This window comes from Alosa sapidissima, chromosome 7, assembly GCF_018492685.1.
Source record: "Alosa sapidissima isolate fAloSap1 chromosome 7, fAloSap1.pri, whole genome shotgun sequence".
Taxonomy (NCBI): Eukaryota; Metazoa; Chordata; class Actinopteri; order Clupeiformes; family Clupeidae; genus Alosa; species Alosa sapidissima.
In genome coordinates this window covers 1,712,982-1,740,189 of record NC_055963.1, presented here as the reverse complement: position 1 = coordinate 1,740,189, position 27,208 = coordinate 1,712,982, and the positions used below count along the sequence as shown (strand labels likewise).

The 27,208-nt window shown below is 48.3% G+C and overlaps 1 protein-coding gene across 1 annotated transcript in view; it reads left to right on the top strand.

Moving 5' to 3' along the window:
- Window positions 1–176: 176 nt before the first annotated feature.
- Window positions 177–27,208, top strand: part of LOC121714244 (solute carrier family 26 member 9-like) — a 33,199-nt gene continuing 6,167 nt past the window's right edge. The window contains exons 1-16 of the mRNA XM_042099530.1: window positions 177–422; window positions 963–1,102; window positions 1,297–1,407; window positions 10,355–10,530; window positions 12,430–12,594; window positions 13,059–13,211; window positions 19,973–20,055; window positions 21,443–21,590; window positions 22,077–22,190; window positions 22,543–22,620; window positions 22,757–22,852; window positions 23,737–23,843; window positions 24,334–24,403; window positions 24,491–24,583; window positions 24,853–25,002; window positions 25,268–25,498. Of these exons, the coding sequence (XP_041955464.1) occupies window positions 298–422; window positions 963–1,102; window positions 1,297–1,407; window positions 10,355–10,530; window positions 12,430–12,594; window positions 13,059–13,211; window positions 19,973–20,055; window positions 21,443–21,590; window positions 22,077–22,190; window positions 22,543–22,620; window positions 22,757–22,852; window positions 23,737–23,843; window positions 24,334–24,403; window positions 24,491–24,583; window positions 24,853–25,002; window positions 25,268–25,498 (2,040 nt within the window). The 5' untranslated portion in view covers window positions 177–297. The remainder of the gene's footprint in view (window positions 423–962; window positions 1,103–1,296; window positions 1,408–10,354; window positions 10,531–12,429; window positions 12,595–13,058; window positions 13,212–19,972; window positions 20,056–21,442; window positions 21,591–22,076; window positions 22,191–22,542; window positions 22,621–22,756; window positions 22,853–23,736; window positions 23,844–24,333; window positions 24,404–24,490; window positions 24,584–24,852; window positions 25,003–25,267; window positions 25,499–27,208) is intronic.

Sequence of the window (27,208 nt, the reverse complement as noted above, 5' to 3'; positions counted from 1 at the left end):
TTAGACAATATTTAAATTGTTCCAAGGCTTTGTTACTGTTTAAGTACAGCTTTTTAATGTATACATTTGAATGCAAGAAAACAATAGAAATGATACAGCAATCTTTTTATATCTCCCCAAAATATCACGCCTGTATTCCAATCTCTCAGTGATGACAATCGCCTTTAAACACAGTAACACACTTTGGGCTTCAGATGTGAATCATGTCTCTTAATACAATAACACACTTTGGGCTTCAGATGTGAATCATGTCTCTTAATACAATAACACACTTTGGGCTTCAGATGTGTGTGAATCATGCTTCAAGACCGACCACGCTATGTGATCGACAGGCCTGCTTACTCACAGGCAGACTTTGATGAAACATTTACCAGGAAATCAAGGACTTTTCCTTTTACCGACAAAGTTAGGACAGCCTTCAGGTAACATAGCCTATTTATGTAAACAGTCACAAGTGATTATTACACATGTTTTTCTTGTGTCTTTTGTCCTTTGCAAATAGATTATACATTTTAATGTAGAACAAAAAAATACTTGTTTTGAGTACATCTATGACAACTGTATTGTTAATATGTTCATGCAGTGGAGTCATGACTGATAGTAGTTGGAACTCTGTAATTGTGTGTTTGTCGTGTGGGTCAGGTGCAACTCTAATTGTGTGTTTGTCATGTGGGTCAGGTGTAACTCTAATTGTGTGTTTGTCGTGTGGGTCGTCTCTGTAATTGTGCATTTGATGTGGGGGTCGGTGTAACTGTAATTGTGCATTTGTTGTGGGGGTCGTTGTAACTCTGTAATTATGTGTTTGTCGTGTGGGTCGTTGTAACTCTGTAATTGTGTTTGTCGTGGGGGTCGGTGTAACTCTGTAATTGTGCGTTTGTCATGTGGGTCGGTGTAACTCTGTAAGTGTGTTTGTCGTGTTGGTTGTTGTAACTCTGTAATTGTGTGTTTGTTCTGCGGGTCAGGTGTTCTGGGGGTCGTTTGAAGGCCCTTCTCTTCCGGCACCTGCCCGTGCTGCAATGGCTGCCAAAATACAACGCCAAGCAGAACCTCCTGACTGACGTGGTCAGTGGCGTCAGTGCCGGCACCATCCAGGTTCCTCAGGGTCCGTTCACATCCAGCGTCTGTGATAACACCAAGTGTCACCACTTTGGAACACCACTTTAGCTTTTTTCACCATTGCCTATGTCTGCCTTAAAATGAACTAAACTAAACGAAACATATTCAGCATTAACTAACGCGTGTTATAAAAACGGACATGTTGGACTTGATCATCTCTTCTCTCTGTCCCCTCTCCAGGTATGGCCTTTGCCCTCCTGGCCAGCCTGCCTCCAGTGAACGGCCTCTACTCCTCGTTCTTCCCCCTTATCCCTTACTTCTTCATGGGCACAGCGCATCAGATGGTTCCCGGTATGTCAATGGAAATACACACACAGGCTCTTGCAAGCTTATCACTGATGAAAACATTTGAAAGGTGGAAAGCAAATATGATACGTTTGAAGATGCAAAAGGAACCTTAGATCTTCATAGAACATCCAAAATGACCACCATTCTAACTTTCACTCACCTGATGAGAACTTTGAACTCTGTATGAACATTTGAACGTGTGAATAAAAAATAGAAATAATTATCCCAGAAAGTCACAGAAATATGACTTGAATAGAAGTTAGTTAGTTATTAACAAATAATTGACAAACTTTTAGCTTTGAGCACTGATGCAGTCAGCATAGGCCTCTTACATTGTTTCATTCCGTTTTCGATGGCAAACGTGAAACAGCGCCAAAACAACCACCAGTGGACAAAAAGAGTATTACATGTGAATGGGGAAATTACGGAGGTTATAGTTTGACGATGTCGTATGCCTACTCCCGTGCGGGCCAGATGCTATATACCACGGACATGTTTTGTGGGGCCACCCAAAATGAGTTGGGGGGCCGTATTCGGCCCGCGGGCCGTAGTTTGGGGACCACTGGTTTATTTTGATACATTTAAAATTAGGGTATATTTGATATTTTATTTTAAAATACATTTTGATGTATTTTTGCCCATCCCTGCCTAGATGAGCCAGGCAGCTGCAGTGCTACCTAGGGCTGGCCCTGATGCAGTGTACTGTCAAGTAGTGAAGTGATATGCACATAGCCAGTGTTTACTGTAAGTCACCTAGCTGAGTTAGACAGAAGGCGAGCCCTGCTTGCTCTGTTAAGGTATTTCTGTCCCTCCCAAACTAAACTTCGTTAAAATGGTATGTTTAACAGCACCCCTGGAGCCTCATAGGCCAATATGATCCTCAATATTAATCAAAATAGTAATAATAACAATAATATCAATACAATATTAAATATTAATAAAATAATAAACAAATATTATTTTAACAGCTACAAAAATAGATGGCCATAGATAGCATAAGTTATTGTGGGGGGAAATGTCTTGGATGAGTATATTTGTATATCTATCATTTAATAGAATAGAATAGAATGGAATATATTTTAATATCCCCATGATGGAATTTGTTTTAGCACAGCATAGCCCAGTGACAGACAACTTAGATAATTAACTTTAATAAGTTTTATTTATTTTATGTGAGAGTAAGGTATTTGTGTTTTTTTGTCCTTCAATTTAAGTATGGTGTTTGGTGCCTGGTTTCTCTAATGTATTTATGCTAATTTCACATCTTGAGCCTGTTTCTGTTTATCTGGATGTTTTGCCTCATGCCAATCTTGAATTTATCAGTGCCTCACTAGTGCCACCCTTGTTAAAAATGTCTATAATCGCCACTGACAATAGTCTAGATCGCTGGCACTCTAGGACAGCTTCCAAAAACAGCTTGGCATTCAATGAGTTAAAAAAGACCTGAAAACATACCTGTATATGAGAGCTTTTAGTAAACTCACTTTTACCTTGTAATGTATTTCTTCACATTATTGTCCATTCTACTGCTGCTATGTAGGCCTACAGGCTCTTCTGATTCCCACCTCAGTAGCTGTATTGTATGTGTTGTATCAAATGACTTGAGACAAATGACTTGAAATGACTTGACTTTTTATTTTTTTCATAGATATTAAGGAGTTAACTTTACAATTTTAGAAAATCTGCTTAGGTGCTGTTGCATGCGTCACACGAGTCATTGTTACCAAGTGACGCGACAGACCAACAGCAAGTGCCAGATCAAATGAGACAGACTGAGGTAGGCTAACTTGCAAATATGGAAGGCTCTATGTTTATACCAAAACATACTGTAATAGGCCTAATGTTTAGCTTCACAGCTGATGTATCTGACAACACAAAGGAGAAATGATTGATTTTCATCCGTCACAAGTTAGTTGTGTTAGAAACCTAACGTCAAATTTGAGGTATGTTAAGAGTTGGCTTTGAATATTATGCTTTTTAGTTAACGCCATATTAGGTTAAAATTTGTGAAAATGGCAAAGTGAAACATTTTCTTGTCTAAGTTTAATCTTGATATATAGCGAAAATGTTGCCAATGTAGGCCACTGTAACCTAAAGTAAGCGCCTCTCTTTCTCCCTCCCTCTTAAACACGTCCCTGTTCCATACGTTACAGCCTAGTAGTAGGCTAACAAGTAGGCCTAGCTAACTGCCAGCAATCAGCATAGAAAAGTAGCTTATTTCACATGTTAGGCTCATGTATTGTAGTGAACTGAGCCTAGCTGGTTCATGACTGAACTCCCATGGTGCTGTGCAGTGTATGTGTGTGTGTGTAATGTTGATGTTAGTTTTAGTGAGAGTAATTGCGTTTACCTTGTCATGTATGTGTTAGCTGGTATAGTCTTTCTTTATGTTGTACCTCATGTGTTTACCCCGTGTATTGTATGTGACTACCCTGTTTGTGTATCGTGCTTGTTTAATTGAACTCCCTTGCGTTGCCTGTGTAATGACGTTCGTGTGTTTTGGTGCGTAACCAATAAAACCATTCTGAGACAACTCTGCAGTTTGTTACATTGGTGTCAGAAGTGGGATGACGACCCCTACTGGACGGGAGGAGAAAGCTGCAACTGATGCCCTGGCGATGATGGGTTTCCTGCCAAGACGGCTCTTCGACAGCGCGCTCGCCCATGGCCACCTGCTGGGCCCAGCTGAGGGAGCCAGCCTGCAGCGTGACCGTAACGAAGAAACCCGCCCCCGGCCACAGGAGGAAACAAAACGGGCTGATGGCAGCATCCCGCCACTTGAACCCGCTCCACATGGGAGCGATGGAAACCAGCCGGTCCCCGGTGCAATGGCGGCAGTAGAAGGGCGGCCCAGCGTAAAGTTGCCCCACTACAATGGCGAAAGGCCGCTGGCGACATACCTGGTACAGGTCCGGCTGGCAGCCGAGCTGAATGGCTGGTCGGCGGAGAGAACGGGCGTTGGCTCTGGAGGGGGACGCGCTACAAGTATTAGAAGACCTGCCACCGGCGGAGCAAGTAAGCTGGACTGCAATGGAAGCAGCTCTGCAACGACGATTCGGCCAGAGAATCTTCATCAGCGATGCCAGAGAACAACTCGCTTCCAGACGGCGACACAAGGACGAGAGACTGGGCAAGTTCGTGGCTGACCTGCAGCTGTATGCCCGGCGGGGCTACCCAACGTACAGCCAGGGTCTACATGAAGAGATGGCACTGGAAGCGTTCGTGCGAGGCATCCACCCAGAGCGGCTAAAAGAACACCTTCGCCTGAGCGCCCCCAGCTCGCTGTCCGCGGCCCTCGCGGAAGCCGAACGGGTGGAAAACATCTTCCGCACAACAGAGTCGAGGCATTGCGTACGCCAGACATCGATGGAGGAAGACGGGGAGGAACTGGAGGTGACGCGGCAGACCACGGCACAGCCACCACAACGCCGCCCACGCGAGTGGAAGAGGCCGGCCAGCAGAGACGGATGCCACCGGTGTGGCGAGCCGGGACACATCGCGTGGTACTGCCCAGCCCCGGCACCCCACACGCTCGCGCCCCAGTTACTAGAAGAAGGTGGCACGACGGGAGGGGCTATGGATTGCATACGGCTGGGCCGGCTCGGTCAAACCAGAGGACTGTATGTGGACTGCACACTAGACGGGACTCGGTGTCGCGCCTTGATCGATACTGGCTCCACTATCTTGCTTGTGCGCCCCGGTCTCTTACCCGGCACGCTGGTAGCCAGACCCAGAGGCTGGGAAAAAACAAAAATTGAGCATTTAGGATGATTGCATTCTCGGCCTGGACGTGCTAGAGAAATGGGGGGCTGTGGTGGACATTTCCCGGTTCACACTACACTTGGGGACGAGCAGCGTAGTGTTGCACACGGTGGGGAAAACAGCATGAAGTGCGGAGGGCTGGCGCGACGAAGAACTCTCCAACTCGCTCCACACGTGTCCGCAAGAAGCGAACTCGCAGAGTACTCGTCATCCCAGACTCCGCTCCTCCCCACACAAGCCCGCGAAACTCAAGCCCGCGAAAACAACAGGTCTCATCCAGGTCCGCTCGCTGAGGCCGCCACTGCTCAGCTCACGCCCACCAGGGAGGAGCCAAGAGAGCGGGTTGAGCAAACACCACTCTCCACTCAGAGAGTGGAGAGTGACCCTCTGTAGAGACAAGGCAAGCCGTAAAAACTCGTACTCGTAGCTGTGAGGGGCTGAGTGAAGCACAGGGTAGCCAGGTGCGGAGACTACTAGCAGCGTACACCGACATCTTCGCCGCAAGAGATGAGGACTGCATCCGAACGAGCCTGGTCCAACACGATATCGACACCGGAAATGCCCGGTCCATCCGACTTCAGCCTCATCGCTTACCGTTCGCCAACGACAAGCAGCTGAAGAAAAGATCAAGGAAATGGCCGCAGCAGGAGTGATCGAGCCAAGCAGTAGTCCCTGGGCTGCGCCAGCTTTACTTGTCCGGAAGAAGGACGGCTCGTGGCGGTTCTGTGTTGACTACAGGCACCTCAACCAGGTAACCCGGAAAGACTACTACCCGCTCCCCCGCATTGACGATGCGCTGGACAGCATTGCCGGCTCCTGCTGGTTTAGCTCGCTGGACTTGCGCAGTGGCTACTGGCAGTTTGAGCTAGCCCCGGAAGCTCGTCCGAAGACAGGGTTCACCATCGGGTAAGGGCTGTGGCAGTTCCGGGTACTTCCGTTTGGCCTATGCAACAGGCCAGCAAACTTCGAGCGGCTGATGGAGCGTGTCCTGGCGGGCATTCCACGAACATGCTGCGTGGTTTACCTGGACGACATCCTGTGTCATGCAACGGACTTCACCAGTGCCATAGGACATCTGGAAAAGGTGTTCGACGCCATACTGGGTCCTGGGCTCAAGCTGCACCCGAAAACGTGCCACCTGTTCCGGAGGCAAACCAGATTCCTGGGCCATGTCGTGGGGGCTGCCGGAGTGGCCACCGACCCAGCTAAGGTGGAGACGGTGAGACGTTGGCCTGTTCCACGCGACGGTGCTGAGCTGCGGAGCTTCCTGGGCCTGGCGCCATATTACCGGTGTTTCATCCGGGACTTTGCTACAGTCGCCAGCCCGCTGCATCAATTGACGCACAAAGGCCAGCTCTTCGGCGGCTGCGGAGGGCGCTATGTGAGGCCCCAGTGCTCGCTTTCCCTGACCTCCTGGACACCGACGCCAGCGATGTGGGCGTCGGCGCCGTCATGTCTCAAGCAGGCGAGCAGGGCGAGCAGGTGGTTGCATACTTCAGCCGCTCACTGGACCGAGCGGAGAAGAATTACTGCGTGACCCGCAGAGAACTGTTGGCTGTGGTGGTGGCAGTGCGCCATTTTCGAACCTACCTCTCGAACCTACTATGGCAAACGGTTCCTGCTGAGAACGGACCATGCATCGCTCACCTGGCTGCTGAACTTCAAAGAACCAGAGGGCCAACTGGCTCGCTGGCTGGAGGCACTCCAGGACTACGACATGGAGATTTCGACACCGGGCGGGTCGCCTTCACGGCAACGCGGACGCCCTGTCCAGGCGTCCGTGTGCAGCAGACCAGTGCCAGCACTGCCACCGGAGGGAGGAGAGGAGCCTGGCCGCGGCTCAACCGGAGCCCACTCGTCGGCTACAGGCTGCATCACCGCTGGCAGAGAGAGAGAGAGTCGCTGTTTTCAACGCTCGCCAGCGTCGCGCCAATGAGAGGGTCAACGCTCGCCAGCAGCACCCCGAGGTCGTCTCGCCGCCTTCCGCTACCAGCTACAGTGATCGAGAGACCGGAGACAACGCACCGCAGCCCAACGCCACAACGGAGCACTGCAGAGCGGCAGCTGGGGCCATGGACGCGCAGTCGCCGGTGGACGTGATGTCAAGGGAGGAGATCCGGAAGGCGCAATCGGAGGACGCCACACTCGGCCGAGTGTGGTCATGGATCGAAGCCGGTCAGTGACCGCCATGGACTGATGTATCAGCACTCGATCCAGAGACCAAAGCGATTTATTCACAGTGGCCGGGAATAGTAGCACGTCAAGGACTGTTGTATAGAGACTGGCGAGCTCCCGATAGACAATCTGACATTTTCCAGTTGCTGGTTCCTGCTGGATTACGAGCCCGTGTGCTGGAATATGTGCATGGGGCAGTGGGGGCGGCTCATTTCGGCATTGCAAAAACTCTTCGTCGGCTGAGAAGCCACTTCTATTGGCCGGGATGCAGGCTGGACCTTGAACTGCATGTTCACTGCTGTGACGCCTGCACAGCGAAGAAGGGCCCCACGCAATGCTCGCACGCTCTGCTGCAGCAATACACAGTCGGGGCTCCCATGGAGCGGGTAGCCGTCGATGTCATGGGCCCACTGCCAGTCACAGAGCGGGGAAATCGCTACGTGCTCGTGGCCATGGACTATTTCACTAAGTGGCCGGAGCCATATGCGGAGCCAGATCAGAGCGCCCACACGACAGCGGACAGACTGGTCACTAAGATGTTCTGCCGGTTCGGGGCACCGGAAGAGCTCCACAGCGACCAAGGGCGGAATTTCGAGGCGGAGGTGTTTGCTGAGGTTTGCCAGCGCATGGGCATCCGGAAAACGAGAACGACACCTCTGCATCCACAAAGCGACGGGCTGGTGGAACGGTTTAATCGGACGCTAGCAGTGCAGCTGGCCAAATTGGCCGACCGCCGACAAAAGGACTGGGACTTACACTTGCCCCTGGTGCTCTGGGCATATCGCACAGCGGTGCAAGAGTCAACGAAATGCACACCGGCAGCTCTGATGTTCGGGCGAGAGCTACGCACGCCAGTGGACTTGGTGTTCGGTCCGCCTCCGGAAGCAGAGATTGGAGGTAAGCCAGGGCTGGAATACTACAAGCAGCTACGCGAGAGACTGAAAGGAGTACACGAGTTGGCCAGGCAGGCTATGAGTAAAGCTGGAATACGTCAAAAGCGAGCTTACGATACGCGCTGTCGCGGCCATGAGTTCCAAACCGGCGATAAAGTTTGGGTGTACTGCCCGGAGAGAAAGAAAGGCATTTCCCCGAAACTCACTAGCCAGTGGGTCGGGCCGTGCGATGTCTTAGAGAAGCTGTCTGACGTGGTCTATCGTGTGAGACTGATTAAGCGTCGGAGAGTGGTGGCTCTCCACCGTGATCGACTGGCCCCGTATCGACCCCTGGCCTCAGCTGAGGGTCGTGGAGACTTGGACACTGATTCTGTGGACCTTGGTGACAATGGAGCTGTGGCTCTAACACCGGTCACCGTACAGCCGTCCCCGGAAGTCACCGCCGTGACAGCGGGGCGCCCACAACGCCAGCGTTGCGTTCCAGCCAGGCTCATGGACTGACGTAAGGTAAGACTTGAGTCAAAGGGACATAGACTAAGTCTCGGGGGGCTGTGTAGTGAACTGAGCCTAGCTAGTTCATGACTGAACTCCCATGGTGCTGTTCAGTGTATGTGTTTGTGTGTAATGTTGATGTTAGTTTTAGTGAGAGTAATTGCGTTTACCTTGTCATGTATGTGTTAGCTGGTATAGTCTTTCTTTATGTTGTACCTCATGTGTTTACCCCGTGTATTGTATGTGACTACCCTGTTTGTGTATCCTGCTTGTTTAATTGACCTCTCTTGTGTTGCCTGTGTAATGACGTTCGTGTGTTTTGGTGCGTAACCAATAAAAACCATTCTGAGACAACTCTGCAGTTTGTTACAGTATAATATGATATAGCATTGACGGTCCTAAACCCTCCTAAAACCCATCGTGCTTGTCAAGATTTGGCAGTGACGTCGGCAGCAGCGTTTGATTGATTGATTAGTTCACTTTTTCAACATTATTGGGTCCCTGGAGATGGGACAGGTCAGGACAGGTGTAACTTGAACTTTTTGAATATATTTTCATGATTTGATGTAGCTTACCTAATATTTGAGGCATATTGAAACAATAATAGGCTATTTTATAATAGGTCTACTTGAAATACATTTATTTTTATTCGTATACATTTCATCTTATTCTATAAACCATTCAGATGTAGGCTATGTGGCTTGAATGAATGCAATGTCTATTTGTTTGTTACAAATAAAACTCCAGCAGTTCATAACTAGCCTATTGTAGCTTATTTTAAAATGAAAACATGGATAAATCATCATGAATTTGTATGATTTGGCTATGACTTGACTTGACTTGCTTGACCCAAGCTATGACTTGACTTGACTTGCTTGACTGTCACAAAAAATGACTTGGACTTGCTTGAGACTTGAGGGTTAAGACTTGAGACTTGCTTGTGACTTGAGACTTGCTTGTGACTTGAGGGTTAAGACTTGAGACTTGCTTGTGACTTGAGACTTGCTTGTGACTTGAGGGTTAAGACTTGAGACTTGCTTGTGACTTGCACATGTGTGACTTACTCCCAACTCTGCTGCTTAGTTTGTTAGTTAGTTTGTTTGTATATTACGGCTTTATTATTGTGTTAAATGTTCCAAATGTAAAGCACTTTGAGCTGCATTCTGTGTATGAAAGGTGCTATACAAATAGAGCTCATTATTATTATTAGTAGTAAATATTAAAAAAAGAAAAACTCGTACTGGTCCAATAGCACTGGCCTTCCACAGAATAGTTTATATCAAAGTTCTGAGTCGTCTCCATCGCGTCCAGTTGAATGTTCTCGAGCATTACTCAGTGTGCTGTGTAGGAAACCCTTTCAGAGGGCTGAGATGAAGTGTTGACCTTTAACGTTATCATCTCAGGTGCTCTCAAAGAGAGTATGGGAGAGTTGAGCTACTGTCCTTTAACGTTATCATCTCAATCGCTCTCAAAGAGAGTATGGGAGAGTTGAGCTCAACTTTGTGCTGCAGAAGTCTTTGTGAGAAGCAGAATCCCAAAAGGTCTCTGTTTGTCCTGCTGATTTTGTGTTGAGGGTTTCCTCTGGATCGCGTGCTGATAGTGCCTCACCCCGCCTGTACTTTCCCCAGGCACGTTTGCTGTACTCAGCATCATGGTGGGCATGGTCTGCCTCAGGCTGGCACCAGAGTCTGATTTCACCCACTTCAACGTCACCCTCAATGCCACTGTGGTGGATGAGGAGCAGATGAACCAGGTGCGGCTGGGCATCTCGGGGACACTGGCCTGCCTGACCGCCCTCATACAGGTACGCACCTGACCGCCATCATACAGGTACCCTCATACAGGTACGCACCTGACCGCCATCATACAGGTACCCTCATACAGGTACGCACCTGACCGCCCTCATACAGGTATGCACCTGACCGCCATCATACAGGTACCCTCATACAGGTACGCACCTGACCGCCCTCATACAGGTACGCACCTGACCGCCATCATACAGATACGCACCTGACCGCCATCATACAGGTACGCACCTGACCGCCATCATACAGGTACCCTCATACAGGTACGCACCTGACCGCCCTCATACAGATACGCACCTGACCGCCATCATACAGGTACCCTCATACAGGTACGCACCTGACCGCCCTCATACAGATACGCACCTGACCGCCCTCATACAGATACGCACCTGACCGCCCATATACAGGTACCCTCATACAGGTACGCACCTGACCGCTCTCATACAGATACGCACCTGACCGCCCTCATACAGGTACGCACCTGACCGCCCTCATACAGGTACCCTCATACAGGTACGCACCTGACCGCCCTCATACAGATACACTCATACAGGTACGCACCTGACTGCTCTCATACAGGTACACTTATACAGGTACGCACCTGACCGCCCTCATACAGGTACGCACCTGACCGTCATCATACAGGTACCCTCATACAGGTACGCACCTGACCGCCCTCATACAGATACACTCATACAGGTACGCACCTGACCGCCTTCATACAGATACGCACCTGACCGCTCTCATACAGATACGCACCTGACCGCTCTCATACAGATACACACCTGACCGCCCTCGTACAGGTACACTCATACAGGTACGCACCTGACCACCATCATACAGGTACGCAGACAAGGAGAACACACTCACGTCGCAACTACTGGGTCAAATCAATAGTTGTGTCTACAGGAGATAGATAGATAGATAGATCATTTTATCTCACTTTGTCACAGAGACACATACATCAAACATATGATCACACCAGGGTCATACTCATGCATAGCAGAGGACATTCCTCCCACCCACACATACCCATGCCATGCATCATGGGCTTGACCTACGCCATGCATCATGGGCACATACGCACGCCATGCATCATGCGCACATACCCACGCCATGCATCATGAGCTTGACCAGGCCAGCAGGACTACTGACCTTCTTATGCACTATGCCATGCCAGTCTTTAGACAGAGACGTGATAACAGGCAATCGTTTATTTTCTTTGATGTAGTCTAGGTTTAAAATGAACATCAAGCAATCTAGAATAAGCCCTCAGTGTCATGTCTAGAATAAGCCATAAGTCTCATGTCTAGAATAAGCCCTCAGTGTCATGTCTAGAATAAGCCATAAGTCTCATGTCTAAAATAAGCCCTCAGTGTCATGTCTAGAATAAGCCATAAGTCTCATGTCTAAAATAAGCCCTCAGTGTCATGTCTAGAATAAGCCATAAGTCTCATGTCTAGAATAAGTCCTCTGTGTCATGTCTAGAATAAGCCATAAGTCTCATGTCTAGAATGAGCCATAAGCCATAATGACATCTTAGGAAAGTAAACATTTGTTCATGGCTCTAAAAGAATGGAAGGGACAAAGAGAAGAATAAAGTCAATCAGAGTATTTCTGGTATTCATGCTCATAAATGTACATGTTTATGGTTTCATATTATGATGCTTTGGTGATGGACTTTTCACTGTGCCAAAGTAAAATCTCTATTCTTAACAGATGGGACTCTTCACTGTGCCAAAGTAAAATCTCTATTCTTAACAGATGGATTCTTCTCAGTGCCAAAGTAAAATTTCTGTTCTTAATAGATGGGACTCTTCTCAGTGCCAAAGTAAAATCTCTGTTCTTAATAGATGGGACTCTTCTCAGTGCCAAAGTAAAATCTCTGTTCTTAATAGATGGGACTCGGCCTGATGCAGTTTGGTTTTGTGGCCATTTACCTGTCGGAGTCGTTTGTCCGAGGCTTCATGACCGCGGCCGGCCTTCAGATCCTCATATCTGTGCTGAAGTACATCTTCGGTATCCGAGTTCCCCCCTACAGCGGGCCATTAGCGATCATATACGTGAGTCATCTCAAACTAATCATCAGAGTTCCCCCCTATAGCGGGCCGTTAGCGATCATATACGTGAGTCATCTCAAACTAATCATCAGAGTTCCCCCCTACAGCGGGCCATTAGCGATCATATACGTGAGTCATCTCAAACTAATCTCATTATCTGGAGTGAGTCTGGTGATGATCGAGGCATTGTTAAAATACCTTTCATTCACATGTTTATTCAGTTTATCTTTACAGTAGCCTCATTAATTACTTACCCATGGTGTTCATCTGATGACTTTAGATTACTCTCTGTTAAGGGCGGAGGCATTTAAGTGTTCCATAGCTCATGTGTTCCGCCCCTTAGCTGCTACACATTCCTGCATATTCAGCCAGTTCCGCAGGGTGTGATGGACAATGCTGGTTCCGCAGGGTGTGATGGACAATGCTGGTTCCGCAGGGTGTGATGGACAATGCTGGTTTTGTTCTAGACTCTGGTGGACATTTTCCGTGGCCTTCCTGACACCAATATTGCCTCACTGGTCTTCGCCCTGGTCAGTGCCGTGGTGCTCATCATCTTTAAGGAGTTGGGAGCCCGATACCGCCACAAAATCCCCTTTCCCCTCCCCATAGAGATCATCGTAGTAAGTACCAGAGATGTTCTACTGGATCAGACATAATCAATATTTATATAGTGCCATATCTATATTGCCAAGTATGGCATAAGGATCATATCTATATTGCCCAGTAGGCATAAGGATCATATCTATATCTATATTGGCCAGTATGGCATAAGGATCATATCTATATCTATTTTGGCCAGTATTGCATAAGGATCATATCTATATTGGCCAGTATGGCATAAGGATCATATATATATATATATATATATATATATATATATATATATATATATATATATATATATATATATATATATATATATATATATCGTAAGTTATGCCCATAACTATGGATCTATGAGACCGAACGATGACCGTCACCACGGTCTTACTGTGAATGATGCCATCCTGGCACCTGTGACTGACCTCTGGAGGCTGAACCCGCAGCATAAAGCGCTACCGGGTGAGACGCCTCTTCCTCTTGCCTGGAACGCCTCGCATTCATCCGGAGTGACAAGAGATGGTGACGGTCATCGTTCGGTCTCATAGATCCATAGTTATGGACATAACTTACAATCTATATCGACCTCTCTCTGACCGTCACCACGGTCTTACTGTGGATGCCTAGTACCAACAGTGTCACAAGGGGCCCATCTGTTCAGAAGCGGCTCTAAGAACAGTGGAGCCAACAGTACTAGAGGTCACGTTAACCCGATAAAACCTGGCAAAGGTACAAGGAGTACTCCAGGACGCGGCAGCACATATATCATTAATAGCAACTCCCTTCAAAGCAGCCCGGGACGTGGCCATGCTGCGTGTGGAGTGAGCCACCAGACCCTCTGGGATTGGAAAACCTTGTCCAGAGTAAGCCTGAGAGATGGTGTCCACCAGCCAGTAAGATAGGCGCTGCTTGAACACTGGCTGGCCAGACTGTCGACCTCCATAGCACACAAACATCTGTGTGTGAGTTTGCCTCTGCTGCCTGGTGCGCTCAAGATAAGCCTTCAGAGCCCTAACTGGGCACAGTGAATCAGGAGCCACCTCTGACTGGTCAACCAGCTCAGGATGGAATGCCTCCAGTTAAATAGCCTGGTTAACTGATTGAGGGGTCAACACCTTAGGTAGAAAAAGGGGGTTAGGCCAGAGAGACACGCCCATATCCTCTGGTTTCCACCTCATGCATTCTGCACTCACAGACAAGGCATGCAGTTCGCTCACCCTCTTAGCATGGCTAAGAGAAACACCGTCTTATGAGTCAGATATTTCAGCTCCGACCGCTCCAAAGGTTCATACGGAGCCACAGTCAAAGATCTCAACACTAGGGGGAGGTCCCAAGATGGGCGCTTAGCACCCTTTAAAAATTGGGACACCATCGGGAGTTTCCCAACAGAAAGACCGTCTACTGGTACATGAAATGCAGATATAGCTGCCGTGTATACCCTCAAAGTGTTGGCTGCCCTCCCAGCATCCAAGAGAGACTGGAGAAAGAGGAGCACTAGTGCCACTTGACAGGTTTTGGGGTCTTGCCCCTGACCTTGACACCATCCAGAGAAAAAACTCCATTTCTGCTGATAGTTCATACGGGTGGAGGGTGCCCTGGCATTACCAATGGTCTCCAAGACTGCCTCATTCAATTCCAAAGGCAAGGACTGAGGAGCGGCCAGGCCCAGAGTTGTAGAACTGCCGGCCTGGGATGCCAAATCTGGCCCCCCACCTGCGACAAAAGGTCTGCTCTGAGTGGCAGAGGCCAAGGCTGGCCCTTCACAAGACGAAGTAGAGCTGGGAACCAATGTCTCGCGGGCCAATGTGGGGCCACCAACAGGACTCTGTAATGTCCCCAAGAAATTCTGCTCAGTACATGCGGGATCAAGGGCAGCGGGGGAAAAGCGTATAGCAATCCGTCCGGCCACTCGTGAGACAACGCATCCAGCCCAAGCGGGCCGACCGGATGCCTGAGGGAATACCACATCTGGCAATGGGTCGTTTCCCCTGATGCAAATAGATCCGCCTGGGCTAGGCCAAAGCGTGCCCACAAACTTTCCACCACCTCTGTGTGGAGCCTCCACTCTCCCGAGGGAGGTCCGGACTGGGACGGGAGATCTGCTGCCTGGTTCTGGACCCCAGGAATGTAAATTGCCTTCAGAGAGGCCAGATTCGGGAATGCCCAACAAAGGAGTTTCTGCACTACCTTGAGACATCATGCCCCCTTGGTGATTTATGTAGTAAACAGCAGCAGAGCTGTCTGTTCGCACAAGGACATGTTTCCCCCGAATGTAGGGAAGGAGAGCTCTGAGGGCAAGGTGTATCGCCCTGAGTTCCAAGATGTTGATATGTGCGGTGTCCCAGGGAGGACCCCACAGACCCTGGACCATGCGTCCCTCCCAGACTGCTCCTCAGCCAGTCAGGGAGGCATCTGTGGACACCAGTGTCCGTCTGGAGGGTATGCTGCCCAGGGGTACTCCCTGTGCTAGCCATCTGCTGTCCCGCCAAGGGAGCAAGGCCCACAAACATGTCTGTGTCACCCTGAGTTTCACATGCCTGTCCCTCCGTGGGTGGAGTTTGAAGGAGTTCACCCACCGTTGTAGGGGTCGGGCCCTGAGGAGGCCCAATGGCATTACCATCACTGCCGCAGAGATCAGCCCCAGTAACCTCTGGAGGTGAAGCAATTTCACATGCTTGCCCCGGTGAAAAGTGCCAAGGGCTGCCAGAATCTTGGCTACTCTGTGAGGGGTAAGAGATGCCCTCATTGTGAGCGAGTTCAGGTGGAGCCCTAGAAAGGTGGTTTCCTGTCTTGGTTGCACTTGGTCAAGTTGACCTTGAAGCCAAGAGACTGAATGTGAGACAGCACAGTTTCCGTATCCAGTACGACTTGCTCGCGAGATGGAGCACAGAGCAGCCAGTCGTCTAGATAGGGCATGATCTTTATCCCCCTTCTTTGGAGTGGCGCCAAGGCGGCTGCGACCACCCTGGTAAATACCCTTGGGTAGGGAGAGTAGCTGAACGGAAGTATTTTGAACTCCCGATCTAGGCTTGGCCTTGAAAGGCAAACCGCAGGAACTTCCAATGCTCGCGGTGGATTGCCACATGGAAGTATGCATCCTTCAAGTCTATGGTGGTGAACCACTCGCCCTATTCTACGGACTCGAGGATGTGCCTTGTGTGCAGCATCTTGAAGGGTAAAACCTTGATGTAAGTATTGAGGCGACGCAGGTCTAAAATGGGGCGCAGCCCACCGTCCTTCTTGGGGACGAGGAAATATGCTGAATAAAAGCCAGCCTGCTGTTTGCTGGTACTTACTTTGGCAATGGCGTCCTTTTGGAGCAATGTTGCAATTTCCTTTGCCAAGGTATTTGCTTGGAGTGGGTCCTTCACTTTGGTCACACGGACCACAGAAAAGGGTGGGGGTCGCTGCCGGAACTGGAGCCGGTAACCCCTTGCCACAGTTTCCAGTACCCAGGGGTCCGAAGTCTGTCTCTCCCAGCTGTCCAGGCATAGCTGGGAGTGCATCTCGGCAGCTGTACCACAAATGCTATGCATGGCCCCCTTGGGTCCTTGGACCCTTGGGGGGAGGCCTAGCCTGAGCAGCTCTTCTAGTTGCTGTTCACGGCTGGAAGTGCTGCTGTCTCCTTGCAGTGCACATTACCCGTCCAGGGCTCCTGAGGGACCCTGAAAGCAGGATATGAGCGTTGTCGGCTAGCTGTTCTAACCTCAGGGCACCAAAACGTCCTCTGGACAGTCTCACGAGTGCACAGTGAGTGCTGAGCCTTATCCAGCAAGCTTTGCGAGCTAGGGTGGAATACACTAGCAGGCTCCACGGGCATATTAGTGAGTTCCCTTTTGATGTTCTCAGGGAGGGATGTCTGGGCCAACCAGATCTGCCTGCGAGTCAGAATAGCCGAGGACATAGCTGCCCCTATGTCTCGGGTCAACTGGGCATGAGTGGACAAGGCCGCATCAACCAGATCTCTGGTATCCTGGTCACATGCAACAGTCTGTCTAATAGCCGCTAAAAGGACTGCTAGGGCATTGCCTGAGCGGGCAGCATGCACAGCAGCATTATAGGTCCTACAAGTCAGGCGATCAGTCTTGTCACACTCCCTGCTAGGGCAGTGGGGATCAGCGGTAACCCTGGTTGGTCCAAGGGGGGTCAAGACTGCCATTTCCCTCTCCACCGGTGGCATGTCCCCCAAACCTGTATCAGGCGGATAAAAGGCCTTGGCCAGCCTCCTACACCCATAATTAAATTGAGGGGATCTGCTAGGAGTACCCCAGGCCCTCCTCAGCATCTGGCAGTAGTCTGCTGCTGCAGGGAGAGAGGTTGAGGGACGTGGCTGGGTGACGCCAGCCCAAACACCCTCAGTGAGGCCAGGGTCTTCTATTGGTATTGAGAGCCCCACAATCTTAGCTGCAGATAGGACCCTGGATACCAGGTCACAAGGAGCCTCTGTGCCCTCGTCAACCGATGCTGAACCCTCTGAACGGGAGGAGGCCACGGTATGCAACTCGTCGCTGTCCTGCTGGTCTGGCTCATCCTCCAAGAGAGAGCCCTGTGCATAAAGCGAGATAATATCCGGGTCTACAGACTGTGGCTGCTGGAAAGATGGAAGATGCTCAGGGGAGGTTGCCGCTGAGCGGTCTGACTCTACTGGAGCTGTACTGGTAGGCAAATTGAAAAGAATGCCCAACAGACCACGAATGGCTGACAAGAGCTGGACCTGTACATTCTCAACCCCAGACAAATCTCTAGGGGCAGAGGCAAGGCTATGTGTAGGGGAATATAGCTCACCTGATGCCCTCCTTTTCTCATGTTTGTGAGAGGACTTCGGCTTTCGCTTCAGGGACTGACCCTCAGGGCTGGGTGCCTGCTCCTGTCCACAGGCGGGGAGGGATTGTGCCCCTGGCTGTGCAATGTCACGTAAACCCGGGGCTCTCTCCTCCAGTGGCAGGTCAACTGCTGCTGGGCATGGATCCTCCACGTCTTGGAGGAGATGTGCTTTGCCCAGACAAAAGGGACACTCACGGTGGCCACCAAGCCTATCCCACAATAACAGCAAGCGTGGGAGGCCATACTAGTCGCAATATGGAAAATACTAAAGAGGGGAAAACTTACCTCTCTCACCACAGCCGCAAAGGGGAAAGTGAACACCCCTCTACTGCGCACAGTAGCTAAGGGGAGAAGTGACCCAACTTACCGCGAACAGCAGCTAAGGGCCAAACAACGTAGCACAATGGTAACAGTGGCTAACAGAGACAGATGTATAACCCGGACAATGTTATCCAACCTGCTGCGAACAGCGGCTAAGGACACACTATAAACCCACCTGCTGCGAACAGCGGCTTAGGGGCGAACAACCCAGCCTACTGGGAACAGTGGCGAAGGGATGCTATGCAGCTTATTATTTGGCTTTATTTTAAACAATCACTCTAATTGGAGTGGGGGTAAACAATTGTATAATAATTGTGTGGTAGGCTATATAACACAGGCTAAAGCAGTAAAAATTCTGCTAATTAGATAATACAAACACAAATACTGTTCATACAGTGTTTCATAAATATTAACAAAACTGCCCACTTCTGGGCTACAAAAAATCACAAGTCTAACTTTGCTCCAAAGACAGGAGTAGGCTGTAATTCAAAAAATTATTTAACAGTACACCATCAGCACTGCCCCTTTAACTCATTGAGTGCCTTCCTTCCCATGCGTTGAGTGCCAAAAACATAATATTATGTTTTTAGCTTTTTTTTTAATTACGAAACTAGACACTCTAACACACCTAATATGTGATTTTGGGAACTCTGTGATGAATGGAAATGAAATATTTGAAAATATGGGCATGAAATGTTTCTCCATTTCTAGAAAAAAAACGATTTACTAGCCACTGTTTAGCTTGGGATTTCTCAGAGGCGTGTAGAAATACACGGTTTGCACTCACTAGAGCTTAAAGTCTCACCTTTTAAATGAGCCATTGTATGTGTTCATAGCTATAACACAGAATATGCTGTGGCTGTACAAAAATCATCAACAATGGTCTAGATTGCTGGCACTCTAGGACAAAGCTTCTGAAAACAGCTTGGCATTCAATGAGTTAAGGGAAACTTAATTTCCCAACCCTACACGCGAACATGAGGGGGAAAACAAGACAACCCGATAAAGGCTATTTTGAAGTGTTCAACGTAACTTTAACTTGTACCTGTAGTCACATAGGCAGTAAAAGTTAGCACAACTGAAACGCGATGCAGCCTAAGCTATTTGCTAATACAACAAAGGGGGGACTTTCCTCAGGGGCTCAAGGCGCCTGCACAACAACGTGATGGATTAGAACACACAACTTTTTGAACTTACCGGTCTCAGAATCGAGGCGAGGAAGGAAAAGAGGAAGAGGCGTCTCACCCGGTAGCGCTTTATGCTGCGGGTTCAGCCTCCAGAGGTCAGTCACAGGTGCCAGGATGGCATCATTCACAGTAAGACCGTGGTGACGGTCAGAGAGAGGTCGATCTATATTGGCCAGTATGGCATAAGGATCAAATCTATATATGGATCCTGCCATACTGCCATATCTATATATGGATCCTTATGCCATGGCATAAGGATCATATCTATATTGCCCAGTATGGCATAAGGATGAGCTGCTTATTGACAATGTTTTCTGGCAAAAAAAAAAAGAATCAGGAATGAAAGTATGAAAAAAAGAATGATTCTACTTTATTAGATGAGAGTTGAGCTGGGATGGAACAACAGCGCCCTCTCTTGGAATGTGTTGTAAGTGTTGACGTTCCTTTAGGTGGTCGTGGCCACTGCTGTCTCTGGTCCTCTGGGTCTCCCGAAGATCTACCACATGGACGTAGTGGGGGAGATTCCTCTCGGGTAAGGCATCCTCTCGGGTAAGGCATCCTCTGGATGGTCAAATGCATTGCCACAGTGTTCGGCCGCTAGTAGAGTGTGACGCTGCGTTTAGGCCAAAGGATTTCCGCATATCAGATATACTCAGGAGAGGTGTTCAATTCCCTGTGCTAGACATCAGCAACAAAATCACCAAATCAAAAGAGCACAGACATCATCAACAGAGCAGCCCTCGTGAGCACAGACACCATCAACAGAGCAGCTCTCGTGAGCACAGACATCATCAACAGAGCAGCTCTCGTGAGCACAGACATCATCAACAGAGCATCAACAGAGCAGCTCTCGTGAGCACAGACATCATCAACAGAGCAGCTCTCGTGAGCACAGACACCATCAACAGAGCAGCCCTTGTGAGCACAGACATCATCAACAGAGCAGCCCTCGTGAGCACAGACACCATCAACAGAGCAGCCCTCGTGAGCACAGACACCATCAACAGAGCAGCTCTCGTGAGCACAGACATCATCAACAGAGCAACTCTCGTGAGCACAGACATCATCAACAGAGCATCAACAGAGCAGCTCTCGTGAGCACAGACAACATCAACAGAGCAGCTCTTGTGAGCACAGACACCATCAACAGAGCAGCCCTATCAACAGAGCAGACCTTGTGAGCACAGACATCATCAACAGAGCAGCCCTCATGAGCACAGACACCATCAACAGAGCAGCCCTTGTGAGCACAGACATCATCAACAGAGCAGCCCTCGTGAGCACAGACACCATCAACAGAGCAGCCCTCGTGAGCACAGACACGATCAACAGAGCAGCCCTCGTGAGCACAGACATCATCAACAGAGCAGCCCTCGTGAGCACAGACATCATCAACAGAGCAGCCCTCGTGAGCACAGACATCATCAACAGAGCAGCCCTCGTGAGCACGTCACTGGGGTTATCAAGCAAGGTTCTGTCATCTGTGTTACGTCGAATTAGTACTACGACATCTCAACAGTAGTGTCTGGTGTACCATAGTTTTGAAGCTGTGAGAGAAAGTGCAGATTTATTATTTCTGATTGTTCACTGAAATGTGAAATCTCCAACTGATTTTGTAGGTTCCCTGTGCCAATGTTACCCGCTCGTTTTGTAGGTTCCCTGTGCCAATGTTACCCACTCGTTTTGGTTTCCTGTGCCCATGTTACTGCTCGTTTTGGTTTCCTGTGCCAATGTTACTGCTCGTTTTGGTTTCCTGTGCCCATGTTATTGCTCGTTTTGTAGGTTTCCTGTGCCCATGTTACCTGCTCGTTTTGTAGGTTCCCTGTGCCCATGTTGCTGCTCGTTTTGTAGGTTCCCTGTGCCCATGTTACTGCTCGTTTTGTAGGTTCCCTCTGCCCATGTTACTGCTCGTTTTGTAGGTTCCCTGTGCCCATGTTGCCCGCGGTGTCTGAGTGGGACGAGATGCTAAGTACTGCGTTCTCTCTCGCCATCGTGGGTTACGTCATCAACCTGGCCATGGGGCGGACTCTGGCAGCTAAACACGGCTACGATGTGGACCCAAACCAGGTGCGAACACGGCTCCTCTCCCAGACACATGGGCTTGTGTGTCTATACATACCTGTACACCCAGCAGGCTTGTGTGTCTATACATACCTGTACACCCAGCAGGCTTGTGTGTCTATACACACCTGTACACCCAGACACATGGGCTTGTGTCTATACATACCTGTACACCCAGACACATGGGCTTGTGCGTCTATACACACCTGTACACCCAGCAGGCTTGTGTGTCTATACACACCTGTACACCCAGCAGGCTTGTGTGTCTATACACACCTGTACACCCATCAGGCTTGTGTGTCTATACATACCTGTACACCCAGACACATGGGTTTGTGCGTCTATACTGTACATACCTGTACACCCAGACACATGTGCTTGCGTGTCTATACACACCTGTACAAGAGTGTTGTCTATGCTGAACTGTGTTGAGATTGTATCATTCAGATGGATCTTAAAGGGATCCACTGCACTGTCCGTTTGTCTCTGCAGGAGATGCTGGCTCTGGGCTGCAGTAACTTCCTGGGGTCATTTTTTAAGATCCATGTGATCTGCTGCGCCCTGTCCGTCACGCTGGCTGTGGACAGTGCGGGCGGCTCCTCCCAGGTCAGTGAGTTGCAAAGCTACATTACAGAAGTGACATATTTGGGCCAGAACACACCAGGAGAGTACCACACTAAATATCACATCTAAAATGATTAGGCAAAATATCACAGATAATGCTGAAGTAATGAGGACCGTAGTGATGCTAGTGTACTAACACAGCACCTTTAATTAAGGAATGACACAGAGTTATTATTATGATGTGTGTATTATTATGACGTGTGTATTATGACGTGGGTATTAGTATGATGTGTGTTGTGATGTGTGTATTATTATGATGTGTGTATGTTGTGATGTGTGTATTATTATGATGTGTGTGTGTGTGTGTGTGTGTGTGTGTTGTCTTCACTCTCAGTTTGCCAGTCTGTGTGTAATGCTGGTTGTCATGGTTACCATGCTGGCGTTGGGGGCCTTCCTCAAACCGTTGCCCAAAGTGAGTATCCTCTGGACCCTGGTCTGCACTGGACATTTGCTCATGAGCCTGGCCACTGTGTGTTCTTAAAGCCATGTGAGGCCATATCAAAACCAGTCATTGCTACGGGTGTCTGTGTCCTTTTACACGGTTTCAGTCTGTTCTTGGAGCCCTAATTGCAGTCAACCTGAAGAACACACTGCTGCAGCTGTCTGACCCCTTTTACCTGTGGAAGAAGAGCAAGCTGGAGTGTGTGAGTCGCTACGTCCACTTGGTGGGGAGTGTGAGGAAAGCCTTCATTTGGGCAACAATGGATGCAAGATCAGAAACCAAATTGTGCTTAATCACCTGTATTTGTCCTGGTCTGAAACACAAGCCAGTATTTTCTAGAAATAGCTCATTACTTATTCCGGCCAATCATTAGATTAGATGAAAGCCCTCGTAATCTGGCAAGTCGTGTCCCTCGACTTGCATCTTCTCCTTTGTGTCTGTAAGTATCTTATATCAGTTTGAGATGAGCTACAAACAGTCGTGGAAGACCAGAGAAACGTGTTAGCTAGCACAGTGTGCGCTAGTTATTGAACACACCTTTGCGTCTGGGTCGTACTGTGCGCTGCTTATTGAACACACCTTTGCGTCTGGGTCACACTGTGCGGTGCTTATTGAACACACCTCTCTCTCTGTTCCAGTGCGTCTGGGTCGCACTGTGCGCTAGTTATTGAACACACCTCTCTCTCTGTTGCAGTGCGTCTGGGTCGCACTGTGCGCTAGTTATTGAACACACCTCTCTCTCTGTTCCAGTGCGTCTGGGTCGCACTGTGCGCTAGTTATTGAACACACCTCTCTCTCTGTTCCAGTGCGTCTGGGTCGCACTGTGCGCTAGTTATTGAACACACCTCTCTCTCTGTTGCAGTGCGTCTGGGTCGCACTGTGCGCTAGTTATTGAACACACCTCTCTCTCTGTTCCAGTGCGTCTGGGTCGCACTGTGCGCTAGTTATTGAACACACCTCTCTCTCTGTTGCAGTGCGTCTGGGTCACACTGTGCGCTAGTTATTGAACACACCTCTCTCTCTGTTGCAGTGCGTCTGGGTCGCACTGTGCGGTGCTTATTGAACACACCTCTCTCTCTGTTGCAGTGCGTCTGGGTCGTGTCCTTCCTGGCCACGTTCTTCCTGAGCTTACCGTATGGTGTGGCTGTTGGAGTTGGGTTTTCTATCCTGGTGGTCATCTTTCAGACTCAGTTGTGAGTTGGGAGGACGTCCATATGTATCAACACAAATTTTGTTGCACATTTAAGATTTTCATTATATTATTCTTATTAATTTAAAAGACATTTCTGTTGAAATGAGAAATACACTAAAAGACACTTACTGGTAAATGTTTTCTTAGTTATGCTAGTTTACTAGTTTAGTTTTCTTTATTATCTGAGTCCATGGCCTCCTGAAGTCTAAGTTAGACTTGCACTGTAAATTCTTACATCAACATCATCTGGATTTCAAGCCCTGCAGTTATTTCACATGGTTCAGCTGCGTGTCTGTGTGTGTGTGTGCGTGTGTGTGTGTGTGTGTGTGTGTGTGTGTGTGTGTGTGTGTGTGTGTGTGTGTGTCTGTATGTATGTGTGTGTGTGTGTGTGTGTGTAAATTCTTACATTAACATCATCTGGATTTCAATCTCACATTTCTATTTCACATGGTCTCATCAACTGATATCATTTTTTTATGATTAAATCTCAGTCGGAATGGGTCCGAGGTGGGTCAGATAATGGACACAGACATCTACAAAAATCCCAAAGTCTACAGTAAAGTATGTCTTGGTTTGTCCAAAGCCTCAATGAGAGCATTTATGATATCCCACATTTCAGTGATGGCCATTATTGGTGTGATTCTGCAGGTGCAGTCTCTGTCTGGAGTGAAAATAGTTTGCTACTGCTCTCCTCTCTACTTTGCCAATGCTGATATATTCCGTCAAAAGGTCATCAAAAAGGTAAACCAGGCACTAAGTGTGTTTCAGTGCTCTTTCAGGTTTTTTAAAATATCAGACCTTTTAAAAAATATATATTTATATACCATATCTAGTACATATAGATTCTATATACCTTATCTAGTACATATAGATTCTATATACCATATCTAGTACATATAGATTCTGTATTCCATATCTAGTACATATAGATTCTGTATGTCCATGTGTGATTATAGATTCTTTATGTCCATGTGTGATTATAGATTCTGTATGTCCATGTGTGATTGTAGACTGGACTGGACCCAGGCAAGCTCCTCCTGGCCAGAAAGAAGTTCCTGAAGAAGCAGACGAGAGAGTTGAAGCTGCAGGAGAACGCGGAGAACGCGGAGAACGTGGAGAGGAGACGAACTGTAGGTTCCCTCTTGTTCATGAAGCCACAGGTGAAGGTCTGAGAGGACCGAAAACCATTATGTTCCATCTTATCCGTCACACCACTCACATTCTTGTCTTGCATGTTATGGCTCTGAAATAATGCTGTGTGTGTGTGTGTGTGTGTGTGTGTGTGTGCGTATGTCTGTATGTGTGTGCGTATGTGTGTGTGTGTATGTGTGTGTGTGTATGTGTGTGTGTGTGTGTGTATGTGTGTGTGTGTGTGTGTGTGTGTGTGTGTGTGTGTGTGTGTGTCCCTTGGTGACTCTGATGTAGACCACGTCACAGCTACAGCTCCAGCAAGACTTTCACCTGGACGAGCAGACCACGCCCACCAGTTACGTAAACTTCCACTGCGATGACACGGACCAGACTGACCAGCGCGCCGGCTCTCAACCCCCTTCTCCCATCACCATGGAAACGCATCCTGTACCCTTCCACACTCTTGTCCTGGACCTGGCAGGAGTCAGCTTCATCGACCTGATGGGCATCAAAGTTCTCACCAAGGTGAACGTTACCATCCTCGCCCCTCTCAAGTGAACCTGCTTATCCTCTCAGTGCTGACCACTCCACACCATGTCTCCTGACGCACGCAGGGCTGTGGTGCTGCAGGGCTTGGGGCTACTAAACAAACTGAATGTACAACCCCGCTCTGGAAGAACTAGAATAAAGAGCCAGACTGTTGAAGTTCTCTAGTAGTCTAAAGAGCCAGACTGTTGAAGTTCTCTAGTCTAAAGAGCCAAACTGTTGAAGTTATCTAGTAGTCTAAAGAGCCAGACTGTTATCTACTATAAATCAAGTTCTCTAGTCTAAATCAAGAGCCAGACTGTTGAAGTTCTCTAGTAGTCTAAAGAGCCAGACTGTTGAAGTTCTCTAGTCTAAAGAGCCACACTGTTGAAGTTCTCAAGTCTAAATCAAAAGCCAAACTGTTGAAGTTCTCTAGTCTAAATCAAGAACCAGACTGTTGAAGTTCTCTTGTCTAAACAAAGAGCCAAACTGTTGAAGTTCTCTGGTCTAAAGAGCCAAACTGTTGATGTTCTCTAGTCTAAATCAAGAGCCAGACTGCTTAAGTTCTCTAGTCTAAAGAGCCAGACTGTTGAAGTTCTCTAGTCTATAGAGCCAAACTGTTGAAGTTTTCTAGTCTAAATCAAGAGCCAAACTGTTGAAGTTCTCTAGTCTAAATCAAGAGCCAGACTGTTGAAGTTCTCTAGTTTAAATCAAGAGCCAGACTGTTGAAGTTCTCTAATCTAAATCAAGAGCCAGACTTTTGAAGTTCTGTAGTCTAAATCAAGAGCCAAACTGTTGAAGTTCTCTAGTCTAAATCAAGAGCCAGACTGTTAAAGTTCTCTAGTCTAAATAGCCAGACTGTTGAAGTTCTCCAGTCTAAAGAGCCAAACTGTTGAAGTTCTCTAGTCTAAATCAAGAGCCAGACTGTTGACGTTCTCTAGTCTAAAGAGCCAGACCGTTGAAGTCCTTTAGTAGAAGTTCTCTAGTCTAAAGATCCAGACTGTTGATGTTCTCTAGTCTAAACCAAGAGCCAGACTGTTGAAGTTCTCTAGTCTAAAGAGCCAGACTGTGAAGAGCCAGACTGTTGAAGTTCTCCAGTCTAAAGAGCCAGACTGTTGACGTTCTCTAGTCTAAAGAGCCAAACTGTTGAAGTTCTCTAGTCTAAATCAAGAGCCAGACTGTTGACGTTCTCTAGTAGTCTAAAGAGCCAGACTGTTGAAGTTCTCTAGTCTAAAGAGCCAAACTGTTGAAGTTCTCTAGTAGTCTAAAGAGCCAGACTGTTGTAGTTCTCTAGTCTAAAGAGCCAGACTGTTCTCTAGTATAAATCAAGTTCTCTAGTCTAAATCAAGAGCCAGACTGTTGAAGTTCTGTAGTCTAAAAAGCCAGACTGTTGAAGTTCTCTAGTCTAAATCAAGAGCCAGACTGTTGAAGTTCTCTAGTCTAAAAAGCCAGACTGTTGAAGTTCTCTAGTCTAAATCAAGAGCCAGACTGTTGATGTTCTCTAGTAGTCTAAAGAGCCAGACTGCTGAAGTGCTCTAGTCTAAAGAGCCAGACTGTTGAAGTTCTCTAGTCTAAAAAGCCAAACTGTTGAATTTCTCTAGAAGTCTAAAGAGCCAGACTGTTGAAGTTCTCTAGTCTAAAGAGCCAGACTGTTGAAGTTCTCAAGTCTAAATCAAAAGCCAAACTGTTGAAGTTTTCTAGTCTAAATCA